This window comes from Stigmatopora nigra, chromosome 23 (genome assembly GCF_051989575.1).
Source record: "Stigmatopora nigra isolate UIUO_SnigA chromosome 23, RoL_Snig_1.1, whole genome shotgun sequence".
Taxonomy (NCBI): Eukaryota; Metazoa; Chordata; class Actinopteri; order Syngnathiformes; family Syngnathidae; genus Stigmatopora; species Stigmatopora nigra.
The window spans coordinates 7,336,605-7,350,077 of NC_135530.1; the positions used below are offsets into that span (position 1 = coordinate 7,336,605).

The 13,473-nt window shown below is 40.5% G+C and overlaps 1 protein-coding gene and 1 long non-coding RNA gene across 5 annotated transcripts in view; one reads left to right on the forward strand and one right to left on the reverse strand.

The window, feature by feature from the left end:
* The window catches only part of LOC144181124 (uncharacterized), an 87,462-nt gene that overhangs the window by 48,591 nt on the left and 25,398 nt on the right, over window positions 1–13,473 (reverse strand). The gene's annotated exons all lie outside the window — the stretch shown is intronic.
* On the forward strand, window positions 1,081–13,251 carry LOC144181106 (uncharacterized). Of its 4 annotated transcripts, none has more exons than XM_077709406.1 (16): window positions 1,081–1,207; window positions 1,808–1,900; window positions 2,065–2,296; window positions 5,491–5,631; window positions 5,717–5,859; window positions 6,002–6,217; window positions 6,284–6,412; window positions 6,500–6,541; window positions 6,788–6,869; window positions 7,210–7,338; window positions 10,670–10,824; window positions 10,975–11,160; window positions 11,227–11,355; window positions 11,444–11,485; window positions 11,744–11,818; window positions 12,015–13,251. In XM_077709406.1, exons 1-16 carry the CDS (start codon window positions 1,130–1,132, stop codon window positions 12,105–12,107), a joined length of 1,965 nt encoding a protein of 654 aa, XP_077565532.1. In that variant the 5' UTR covers window positions 1,081–1,129; the 3' UTR covers window positions 12,108–13,251. The 4 variants fall into 4 exon arrangements, with proteins under 4 accessions (XP_077565532.1, XP_077565533.1, XP_077565529.1 ...); XM_077709407.1 differs by having other exon boundaries at window positions 12,030–13,251; XM_077709403.1 differs by having other exon boundaries at window positions 11,744–13,251.

Below are 13,473 nucleotides of genomic sequence, written 5' to 3' on the forward strand. Positions count from 1 at the left end.
AGGAGAACCATCTTCTGTGTTGCATATTTTGGGACGTAGTTACCTTCAACTGATAGCTGGCTGCTTTCCTGGTTGGTGTGTCATTTTTGACCTCCGGCGACCAATGTGTCTGCCAGAGCACCCGACAGCAGCGACAAAGACGACTTCATCTGGTCTCTCCACTTCCTGGCTCAACCTTTGAATCAACACAGCATGCGCTACAGGCGGGGAAATTCACTTTATATTTGTGTATTAAAAACTTCATTGCACCATGTGCTTTTGGACATTGAAAAAAGTAACTTGCCGGCAGGACTTTACGATTCATGTTTGTGTCTGTCTCTGAACCATGTTGAGTTGATTGCTTTGAATAACCTGTTATTAGTGTTCTTATTTTTGCTCTGAAGGATTTTGGGAGATGAGCGACAAAAACACAGACAAGACTTTATTGAAGCTTCAATGGTGGATTCTCTTTATATTCACAAGGTAAAAGACAACTTCTTGTAGATCTGACTCCAGTTTTAGCTCCCAAAGTTCATTTCAATATTAGTGGGGCTTCAGCTCCAAAGGAATTTCCATATCAGGATTTTTCCAAGGGTTGCTAGCCTTTTAATTAACTTGATTTTGTAGTTAGGCCTTGAGATCTTTCAGGTTTCTTGGACAGCTAGAATGTAGGAATTCTGGGTTTCAAGGTAAGTGTGGATGGAATAAACAACATATGCATACAAGACTTGGTTGATCATATAAACGATACATTTAAGTGTAAATGATGACATCTCATTTTCTGAACCAACCCAAGCAAAATTAAAAGTGAGATTCAACGTGAAATGCCCATTCCCACCCGGTCAGACGATCTTTGAAAGTTGGAATTTCCTTCATCAATGAATGGTCAGTCCCTTCAACATGCCTTATTTCACTTTTGTAAATCAAGGTTTAAAAAAATATATTTTTTAAGTAAAGAAGTCCTGGTTTTGTATATTTAGTCACGCCATATACTCTTCCACATTTAAAAAAAAAATGAAACACCGTTCATTTTCAGAAAAAAAAAATCGATTGAATAATATTTCTCTCCGGACAAGAGTCAACTACTGGCCCCGCCCTCTTTTCCCTTTACGGCTATACTTGCTCGGACCGTGGTAATCATTTTGAAAAGATGGACAGACACGCGCTATGTATGGCGAAGCTGAGGCAACACCATAAAGTATGTCAAGAGCTCTACGAAACATTACAGGTGCGTATTTTGGGAGCTTTTTAGATTCGATTGTTCCGACTTTTAATCAAGTTCGATGGGATTTGTGGGATTTTCGTGCTTTTGGTAACCAGCGAACGTGCCCCATTTGCGTCACGTTTTCGCCATTACATAGCTTGATTTGCATGAATAATCCTTTTTATTGTTGTTGGAGTATTCCAATGTGGGTGTTCGAAGAGTAGTTAGGTTATAAACTGTAACAACGTGGGTGTACAATGCCAGGCAATTTAGGCTTTTAGGCCACTCTCTTTGCTAAACTATTCTAGTTTCCGCCTCGTGCCCAAACTCAGCTGGGATAGGCTCTAGTGACCCTTGTGAGGATAAGCGGTTGAGAAAATGAATGAATGGATACAGGAGCTCATTTAATGAAATGTTCCATATTTGTCTCACATTAAGAGGGCGGTCGAAGACATAAAGGTTATTTTAATGAAATCTTCCGCAGAATTTGTCTTTTTTTTTTTAAGCAAGCAATTATTTGACTATTTTAGGTGGTCTGAAGACCTATTTCTTCAGCAGTAATTGAGTTTGGTGGACACAACTTTGCAAATGAAGATATCAAATTCAGCCCATGGGTGTTTGTAGTCTTATCTTTCAGCTGCCCGCCATGCACATGGTCCTAAGAAGCCTGAGGAAAAAGATTTGTCTCACATCAAGACGGAGGCCGAAGCCATAAAGGTTATTTTAATGAAATTTTCCGCAGAATTTGTGTCATTTTTTTTAAGTGAGCGATTATTTGACTATTTTAGGTGGTCTGGAGACCTATTTCTTCAGCAGTAATTGAGTTTGGGGACACAACAATGCAAATGAAGATATCAAATTCAGCCCATGCGTGTTTGTAGTCTTATCTTTCAGCCATCCGCCATGCACCTGGTCCTAAGATGCCCGAGAAAGAAGATTTGTCTCACATCAAGACGGAGGCTGAAGACATTAAGGTGACTGAGGAAGGGTCCGTACAGGTAAAAGAGGAGCAAGAGGAGCATCTCATCCAAGTTGAGGAGCAGCACCCATTTACAACATTCAACAACATTCTGGGCGTCGGTGAGGAGAAGGCGGACATCATCAAGTTGACTGGTGAGCCCTTGAAGAATGACAATGTGTGTTCAATGTGCTGTCTTTCATCACCTTTGTCCAAGTGGCTATGAGTTATGCTAGCAGAAAAACTCCAAAGGAAGTGATAGGTTAATTAATAATTACCCTTTATTATAATTATTAAACTCTGCAGGCAGACATCTGATTAAATTATTGACATTTAATTAAATAGGCATTTCTGGTAAACAACCTTATGAGGGAAGATACATCAAGACTTCCTCCTGATCTCCAAAGTATCTCCTAGAACAGTAATTTCTCGTACGGATTTAAAGCCATAAATCAAAACAATTACAAGGTTATTGATTAATACAACATGCGTAGGCAAAAACAACATCTGTAACTACAATCAAGGTATTTTAACAATAACAAAAGAGCAAACTAAAAACATACTTCATTTGGATTAGAACAATCACGCCTTCATTTGACATAACAATTACCTAACAATTACATAAAGAAGCGCAAAGTGCGTCACGATGAAGGAACACTATGCAAGTGTTCCTGGAAGTGATTGATAATCATCTGCTGGTAGCAAGAGTCCTTGACGACTCTTCGCTGCAAACCCAGATCAACAGTCCTCTGAGCCCGGGACTGGGTGAGATGTCAGGTCAACAGTCCTTGGCATGAGGACTCACTCGACTGGTTGCGACCCCGTGTTCTCTTCAGAAAATTGGAAGAATGGTTTAACAAAGAAATGATTAAATACATACATATTTATAATTGTATTACAGAATAAACCCAACAGGAAGCTAAGTGGGCCTGCTTCTTCAGCAGCTGTGCTCAATACGTCGATTGTGATCCACCAGTCGATTGCCAAGTTCGACTTGGTAGATCACATGACTGTCAGATTTCATCCTCGTATTGAAATGTATAAAAAATGGATATGATGATTGATTGATAACCCACATACCCCTGAGCTTTTTCTGTGGCCCGTAAAGATCTCAAAATGGTGGCTCCTTGAAAGGTAGATCTAGAATAAAAAACGTTTGAACTCTGATCCACAGGGTTCTACTTAACATTTAAGCCACGTGCCTGTAGGGCAGGTAAACCGTCTATCTTACCATCAACAAACAAAACAAACTTAATGCGGGAGTACAGTGATACCTTTAGATACGAGCATTCCGGGACAGAGCTCGTATGTCAATGTACTCGTATCTCAAATCAATTATTCCCATGAAGATGAACTAAAGAGAAATTCCTTCCTTCGCACTCTCTGAAAAAACACCAAAATCAGAATATTACAATGAAAAAACATCTTTTTATTGATTCTAATTCAGCCCCTACTCACAAAGGAACAAATACTTATCTAGTGGTTATGATCTTCGATGCTAAAATGTGACCTTACTCAGAATGGACTGACGGCGCGGACGAGAGAGAGACTTGAAGGACGCGCTCTTAAAATACGGATAAACTTTAAATTGAACATAGATTACTATACACACTGTTAGGTTCATTAATAATTACCCTTGTTCGTAATTATCAATAACTGCAGGCAGACATCTTATTCAATTATTGACATTTAATTAAATAGATTGGATCACGGATAAAAACCTCAAAGGGGAGATTCAACAAGCAAGGGTTCCCCCTACAACTTCGGAGCATCTCCGCGAATAGACATTTTCGTACGACTCTTATTGCCATGAATCAAAACAATTTACAGAGTTATTGATCATTTCATCACGTATGAGTAAAAACAACATCTGGAACTACAATAACAATCAAAGTATTTTACCAATAACAAGACAGGAGACTAACCCTAACAACATTTGGATTAAAACAATCACGCCTTCATTTGACCTAAAAATCATATAACAATTACATAAAGAAAAACCCAAAGTGCGTCACGAGGTATAGCCACTATGTTGGAAATGACAGGAACAACATTCTTGTTATTGGCCAAATGGCCCTGGCCTCGTTGGAAAAGGGACCAACGAATCTCGAAGACCCAGATTGGGTGAATTGTTTGTATAAACAATCCTTGGACAAGCAGTCCAGGTTCGAGAGGACTTGACGTTTTTTTGTGACCTCGAAACACTTTGAGAATAATAAGAGAATGATTTAACAAAGAAATTAATTAATACAACTATATGTATAATAGTAATACAGAATAAACCCAACACACACACTTATTATTTTTAATGTTACATTACGCTACATTTAAACCTTCTTGCGCCATAACCAAAACAAAAGTGTTCATGTATTCCACCGCGGCTTTCGAGGCCGAACTTCCTGCTTCTTGTTTTACTCGACCCGCTTGGAAGGGTTTCGCTGGTATCTTTTTTGCTTTCAAGTCCGTGTAAATTCCACTGGCTTTTTAGCAGATTGTCGACTCGGTGAGGCTATCCAGTAAAAAATGCAACCTGCGCTCGTAAATATCTTTACGCAAGACCGACAGTGCGCTGTTATCATTAGCACCCTCCCGCGTCTCGGCCACTTGGCTGTCTCTTATGCTCATACCTCAAGGCAAATATCTGCTCAGAATTTTGCTCGTATCTCAAGGCAAATATTTTCTCAGAATTTTGCTTGTATCTCAAGGCAAAAATCTGCCCAGAATTTAGCTCGTAACTCGAGGCAAATATTTTCTCAGAATTTTGCTTGTATCTCAAGGCAATATTTGCTCAGAATTTTGCTCACTTCTCAAGGCAAACATTTTCTCTGAATTTTGCACGTATCTCAAGGCAAACATTTGCTCAGAATTTTGTTCGCATCTCAAGACAAATATTTTCTCAGAATTTTGCTCAGGTTCAGGCAAATATTTGCTCAGAATTTTGCTTGTACTCAGGGCAAGTATTTACTCAGAATTTTGCTCGTATCTTAAACTATGTCGAGGCACTCGTATGTCAAGGTATTACTGTATTAGGCAGAGTACTATTGTGTGCATTTATTTAGATATACTGTTATAACGTAATACCTTACACAGAATATGGTGAAATATTTTTTCGTCCCGGTACAAAGACGTTGAACAGACAAAATCCCAAACAAAACAAGATTAATGCGCACCATAAAAAAAACCAACTAATATTTGTTGCAAAATGGCGGTGCTCTTAAGTAAAAGTACACATGCACAGAAGATGAAAATATGTCACAAAATGGCCGTGCCCATGGCAGGAAACCAAACAGACACTGTGATTTTCCTCATGTACTTTACGGAACATGTAATTGGTCTTTTTCTCATGCAGATGTCAGAAGATGTCTTGATGCTGGGCCACAGCATCCGGATTCTCCGGATGGTCCGAGGGAAGTCACTAGGGAGCTCACCAGCGAGGCGCAACCTCTGGACAGCGTCCGAGTGAACGCTTCATCCAACGCTTCATTTTCAGGTAGCGAGAACGACTTGTCACACTTGCCTTAAAAAATAAAAAAAGGTCAGTGTGACTGCGTATTTTGTTTGTGTACATTTTTCAGTCAAAATGGTGGAGAATGAGAGCTCCTTTGGCCACAGCGGCATGCTCAACATACATCAAAGGAACAATGCAATTGCTGTCGATGAGTCCAACGAGGGAAATCCAACTACAGTCAACATGTTGGAAGAACAATTGACAACTGAGGCAATTTCTTCAATCTAATTGAACTATCAGAGGGTTGAAAAAAGTGAAATATTTGGCCATCTGGCATCAAGTTGGAGTCAATCCTTTAATAGTCGTCAATTTGTGATTATTTATTTATTTGCTTCATTGCTGTCGTCTTCAGACCCGGAAGACTGGTGACGCTTGCCCAAATGATGCCACGCCTACAAGGCCGCCCTTCTCCAATACTTTGCCTACAAGGCCGCCCTTCTCCAATACTTCCATGGTTCAGTTTGCCATCAACGGTACTAAGGATGGCCAAATGACACTCGCAGATATCTACGAGTGGCTCCAGTATCACTTTCACTTCTTCAAAGATGGAAATAAGCGCAAACGGAAGGTGGTTACCACCTCTTACATTCCATTACGATGAATAAAAACAGTGATATTTTTTTGTTTGTGGCAGGATTTCATCCATTTAATACTCTCCAGAAGCAAAATGTTCCTGCGAAAAAAGATGCCCAACGGGAATGGTTCCTACTGGGCCATTCGACCCGAGTCTAATCGAGGGCTCACACTGGATAACGTGTACACGGTCTGACACACACTTTTCAATACTAAACACAACCTCGGTTTAATGTTGGTCTTTTTTTATGAGGAAAAAACCTGTTTTCTTTTACAGCCTGGATGTAAGCCGGTGCCATCCCAATTTGTCCCTCATCATGTAAGATACGCAAGCCGGAGAAAGCATCAAGTCAAAATGTTTTCCTCATTTTAGTCAAGCCAAAAAAGGACAAACTACTGCTGTTCAGCTGGTGTAAATCAAACCACTCGCAAACGTGTGCAACATTTATTTCGAAACAGATCATCAGTTAATATCGCAAACAAGACATTTATTTACTTTGGTACAAATAGTTATTAGTCATTTATTTGTTACATTATATATATTTTTTTCCCTTTCCTGGTCCAGCTCCCTCTCAACGCTGCCGTGTGTCGGCCTTCGTCATCACCGGTGCTGAAGCAATCCAATGTTGGGGCACTCGTATGTCAAGGTATTACTGTAGCAGGCAGAGTACTATTGTGTACTTTTAATTAAGATATACTGTTATAACGTAATACCAAACACAGATATGGCGAACTATTTTATGTGTCCCGGTACAAAGACGTTGAACAGACGAAATCCCAAACAGAACAAGATTGTTGCGCACCGTAAAAAAACCCCCAAACTAATATTTGGTGCAAAATGGCGGTGCCCTCAAGTAAAAGTACACATGCACCGAAGACAAAAATGTGTCACAAAATGGCCGTGCCCATGGCAGGAATCCAAACAGACACAGTAATTTTCCTCATGTATTTTACGGAACATTTATTTGGTCTTTTTGTATCATGCAGATGCCAGAAAATGTCTTGATGCTGAGCCGCAGCAGCTGGATTGTCCGAGGGAAGTCATTCGGGAGATCACCGGCGAGGCGCAACCTCTGGACAGCGTCCCAGTGAACGACTTCAACGCTTCATTTTCAGGTAGCGAGAACGACGTGTCACACTTGCCTTACACTGATGATGAACGTGAAACAAAACACACTGCAAATGTTTTCAGTTTGGAAAAAACTTTGGCGGTAAGTCTTCTTTGAAACGGCATGTGAAAAGCCATGCTGGCGAGAAAGCGTTTGCATTATTCCAGTGCCTTGCCAAAGTATTTGGGCCCCTTTGAACTTTTCAATCTTTCGCCGCATTTCAGGATTCAAACGTATGCCAAAATGTTTTTTTTTGGGGTGGAAACTCAACAAGTGGGACAGGATTGTGTCATCAAACGAAATTGATTGGATATCTTAAAGTTTTTGAACCAAAACAACTGAAAGGTGGGGCATGCACTATTATTCGAGCCCTTTGCATTGATACTTGGTAGCGCTTGGGCAATGTTCCCTCTAATTGTTTGTTTGCCAGGGCAGAAAGACAATCTTCCTGAGCACACTGAGTAGAGTAGCAGTGTGAGTGACATCATTGCTCGCTATGGACACACACCAGTATCACACCGGCCATAAGCAGGTGCATGTCTACTATACATAAATGATTTAGTAATAATAAAATGTAACTATTAATATCTATGAATGGGGCACCCGGCGGATGAGTGGTTTGCGCGTCGGCCTCACAGCTCTGGGGCCCTGGCTTCAAATCCAGATCGGTCCACCAGTGTTGAATTTGCAAATTCTCCATGGGCCTGGGTGTGTTTTCTCTGAGTACTGCATTGTCCTCCCACATCCCAAAAAGATGCATTGTAGGCTGATTGGACACTCTAAAATTGCCCCGAGTCATGGGTCTGAGTGTGCATGGCTGTCCGTCTCCTTGTGCCCTGCGATTGGCTGGCCACCGACCGATACAGGGTGTCCCCCGCCCCTGGCCCATAGTCAGCAGGGATAGGCTCCTGGCCCAAAGTCAGCAGGGATAGGCTCCAGCACCCTCCACGAGTGATAAAGTGGATAAAGCGGTTGAGAAAATGAATGAAAAAAATCTATGAATAAAACATCTTCTAAATGCCATTAGAATATGCACAAATTGGACTTAAATTTGACCTTATTCTACACATCTGGCCTTCTCACTTCTTATTCTCGATCAAATGATTTATTGAATTTAATGTATTGATTTATTTATTAAGGGATAGCACATGCGAACGTATTTATATTCCTGCTAATGAACATATATATGTAAGATTGTAGCCAAGGGCTAATTTCCATTTATAGTCTATTGCAGTGATTTTCAAACTTTTTTGGCCACCGCCCCCTTCACCGCCGGGCCAAAATGCCAACGCCCCCCTCTTTACCCCTTTCCAACGAACGCTAGAACGACTATATTGCTAAATGTCACAAGAATTGGTTGATTCTTCAATCACAAACAGTTTGAAGACTAAAAAAAACAATTTTAATAAACAAAAATGGTTATCATTTATTCTTCAATTACAACACCTTGAACTGAACTTGAAATAAATTGTAAAACTGAACGAGTAACCAAAATCGCGCACGTATAGTTGCTTTCTGGCAGCTATAAAAACTGACTTGCATGTGGAGAGAAGCTTAAATAAATAGAAGACAGGCGCCTCAGATATTATTCGCTAATTTCGTTTCTTTTAATAGACCAATGCGCAGTTTACCTCGAATCATAAAAATTGATAGCTGATGCATTAAGCCGGTCGCTGTGCGCATACGTCTGTGGTTAAGCGTTGCCGGCGCGCTATTGTGTGCTCCTCTGCGGCTGACTGGATGGTGGTGGTTTCCCCAGTCGCCTGCATCGACGATAAACTCGCGACAATTAGTGATATACGGTATATGCGCGCTGCTCGTGAGCGCTCGAGCAGACAACGTTTCTTGTTTCAATAAAGCTTGTTTTTTGTCGACTTTTTATTACAGACAATCAATTTTTCCGGTCTTTCTACAAACACCAACGTCACATTTTACTGTAATTGCTCCATCGCCCCCTTCACTATTTCAACGCCCCCCATTCGCCTGTTTATTCGTCAGCGCCCCCCTGAAAGTTCACACCACCCCCCAAGGGGCGGTACCGCCCACTTTGAAAACCACTGGTCTATTGTGTAGGTTGAAGACCAAAGATCACACATACTAGACACACAGACACGCACACAACCACACAGTAGATTTAGACAATTCTCACTTGATTTCACCACTTGTTCTTCTATTTGCACAGTAACGTGAAAAGGTATGTATTTAAAATGTAATTAAAAAAAAAGATAGAAGGGCTGTAAAACATGAAAAACATACTAGTGGACAGAGCTACTGGCACTGGCTGCCGTGTAAACGGTGCCATCATTGGTTTGGATTTTATTTACTGCGCACCATATGATTGCTGCTGCACAGAAAAGACCAGTGTAGTGCGCATGCGCGGAGCTTAGAGGGAACATTGCACTTGGGGTAAGTCTCTCTTAGTTTTGCACACAGAGACTGAAATTGTTCCTCATTCTTCCTTGCAAAACAGCTGGAACTCAATGAGGATGGATGGAGAGCATTTGTGACCAGCCGTCTACAGTTATAACTGGTCTTTTGGTCGCCGGACGTCCGGTCACGGGAAAATAGTTTCTGTCTGCTTAATATAAATTAATGAATAAAAACTGATGACAGTATTCCCTCGATTATCGCGCTTAATGTAGCCCAAACATGGCCGTGATAAACTGAAAACTAAAAAATAGGATCACCCCTATTAAAAAAAAATAATAATAATATATATATATATATACATATATATATTCGTATATATGTATGTATGTGTATATATATATATATAGATAGATAGATAGATAGATAGATAGATAGATAGATAGATAGATAGATAGATAGATAGATAGATAGATAGATAGATAGATAGATAGATAGATAGATAGATAGATAGATAGATAGATAGATAGATAGATAGATAGATAGATAGATAGATAGATAGATAGATAGATAGATAGATAGATAGATAGAGAGAGAGAGAGAGAGATAGATATATACATATGTATATATATGTTTTATTTTTATTTTTTTACTTCAATGCTGAGTTCTAGAAGCAAGCGGAGGGAAGAGGAGTGGCTTCCACTTGCTTGTTTCAGCATGGATTTTCATATTTTTAGAAACTAACAAAAAAAATTCATAAAAGAAATATTATATGAATAATAATAATGAAAAAAATTGTGAAGAAGTGAATTCATGATAAGTGATGAATTTCAAGAGTTCAATAGGGAGTGGAAAACTAAATATTCATCCGATCATCTACCGTTTTCCTAACACAGTAATACGTATTTTCAGAAATATTCTATGAAAACAGCTAATCAACAATGTCTAATTTGTTTGTGTACATTTTTCAGTCAAAATGGTGGAGAATGAAAGCTCCTTTGGCCACAGCGGCATGCTCAACGTACAGGAAAGGAACGATGCTTTGCCACCGGCAATTGCTGTCGATGAGTCTAAGGAGGAAAATCCGACTGCAGTCAACATGTTGGAAGAACAATTGACAACTGAGGCAATTTCTTCAATCTAATTGAACTATCAGAAGGATGAAAAAAATGAAATATTTGGCCATCTGGCATCAAGTTGGAGTCAATCCTTTACTAGTTATCAAATTGTGATTTTAAGCAACTAACCATATTTGCTTCGTTGCTGTCGTCTTCAGACCCAGAAGACTGGTGACGCAAGGCCAAATGATGCCACGCCTAGAAGGCTGCCCTTCTCCAAAGCTTCCATGGTTCAGTTTGCCATCAACAGTACTAAGGATGGCCTAAAGACACTCAAGGAGATCTACGAGTGGCTCCAGTGTCACTTTCACTTTTTCAGGGACGGAAAAAAGCGCAGACAGAAGGTGGTTACCACCTCTTACATTCCATTACGATGAATACAATCAGTGATATTTTTTTGTTTGTGGCAGAAGTCCATCTATCGCAGAGTCTTCAAACGCAAAATGCTGCTGCGAAAAAAGATGCCCAACGGGAAGGGTTCATACTGGGCCATTCGACCCGAGGCCAATCGAGGGCTCACACTGGATAACGTGTACACGGTCTGACGCACACTTTTGAATACTAAACACAACCTCGGTTTAATGTTGGGTCTTTTTTTAAGAGGAAAAAACCCGTTTTCTTTTACAGCCTGGATGTAAGCCGGTGCCATCCCAATTTGTCCCTCATCAAGTAAGATACGCAAGCCGGAAAAAGCATCAAGTCAAAATGTTTTCCTTATTTTAGTCAGGCCAAAAAAGGGCAAACTACTGCTGTTCAGCTGGTGTAAATCAAACCACTCGCAAACGTGTGCAACATTTATTTCGAAACTAATGACATGAATAGATCATCTGTTAATATCGCAAACAATACATTTATTTACTTTAGTACAAATAGTTATTAGTCATTTACTAGTTACATTATATATTTTTTCCCCCTTCCCCGGTCCAGCTCCCCCTCAACGCACAACCGGTGGGAACCAGCAGCACCCGCAAGACCAAACGCAAACGTAAACGCAGTACGAAGGTGAGACATTTGAACTTGTTTAACTCGCTGACGAAGATAGACATCCAATCCGTTTCAAGGAGATGGTTAGCGGCGATACCCCCCCACCGTCCCAGTTTAAATGGATCGGACATCTATGAGTTACAAACCCAATTAAGTAGTTGAGATTTGAAGAGCCATTGAACATCTATTATAAAATGGTCTTTGTTGACACTAGGGGGCGCCCTCACAGGGTCAGGCTTTAAAAGCAAAACTGCCAAAAATGGAGGGGATCCCGAGACGTCCGTCCTGGTCCAACAAAAACTTGTAGGCCAGCAGCAGAAAGAACCACTCCTGGTCTGCTGGCAGAACTGGGACACCGGAACCGACACCCGCTCTACCAGCTTGAACCCGGAAATGGACGGACCTCAAAGTGGGCTGAAAACACTGAAAAGTGCTCCCCTAGCCTGACTTCTACCTGTTCGAGATCCTGTCTCAATTCAAATAGTTGGGAATCTTTTCCCATTTCTTTTGCATTCAGAAATAATCCCAGTAGAGTTTTGATGTCTGTGTGTTTGTTTTGGGACTGACACACAAAACATTTGATTTAATTTGACGTCTGGTCAACAGCATGTTTCACTTTTCTGTCCATTTTGTGTGTTTTGAAAAAGATTTCAGAAATGATTTCTGTTGACATTTTTTTTCTTAGTTATCGTGAAGCTGTTATGTTGCCCAGAAGGTTACTTCCAATTTTTGGGTTTTGGAAAGCACAGTAGCTTGTTTGCCAATCAGCAGTTTATGACAAATTGTGTGAGAAGCACATGATCTCATTATTACCCATTGGATTTTACAAATGCACCGATGTTCCTATTCTTTGTTTTATGAGAATTGACCAATAAATGAGTCCTAGTAGCAAGCGGAGGACAGGGGAGTGGCTTCCGCTTTGGAGTTTCAGTGTGGATTTTCACATTTTTTAAAATTAAAACAAAAAATCTGTAATGTAGTGAAGCTGTGATATTCGAGGGATTACTGTAAATCGACTTTAATCCATATATGTATATACTTAGTACAAATGTAGAAATGAAGGGATACCAGGACACCAAGTACATGGCCTACAGGAGCTTTGTCATGTGGTGTTGGGGGTTACTTGAATGACTTACCCAAGTTGTTTTGCCAACGCAAAATTTCCCGACGCCCGAGAAAGCAACGATGACTTTAGGCCTCCTCTTGATTGAAGCGTGACACACTCAGTGGTACCAAAAAGTGGGCACCCTTTCCAGATTTACCTATTTGTGGGAAACATCACAGTAGGCTTGTCTCTTCCATGTTTTTCTGTTCCGTGATTCTAAAGGTTGTCCCATTTGTTTGCTGGCCGAGTAAATATTAATGACTGTTCATTTTGTTTTGGAAATGTCGTGTTTTGTATTCAATATTGTGCCCCTTTCAATGTTTGGAATAAAGTGTTGTCCAAGAAAGCAGGTTGTGTGAACCGCGAATATAGTTTGCAACCCAGAAACACTCTCACCCTTGCGCCCACACCAACTTGCATTATGACAATCATCAAAGCTTTCAATTCAATTAACCAGGCTGCCCTACGTGGATTGAATGGTTAGCACTGGGCTCCCGGGTTCAAATCCAAGTCATGTCCACCTGTGTGGAGTTTGCGAGTTCTCCCCGGGCCTGCGTGGGTTTCCTCT

Bases quoted from the DNA above. Each gene is read 5' to 3' on its own strand.
- LOC144181106 (XM_077709403.1), top strand. From the start codon at position 1,130: ATGGACAGACACGCGCTATGTATGGCGAAGCTGAGGCAACACCATAAA. The intron at 5,632-5,716 runs GTAGCGAGAACG...TACATTTTTCAG, and splicing joins ATCCAACGCTTCATTTTCAG to TCAAAATGGTGGAGAATGAG. The intron at 7,339-10,669 runs GTAGCGAGAACG...TACATTTTTCAG, and splicing joins CTTCAACGCTTCATTTTCAG to TCAAAATGGTGGAGAATGAA.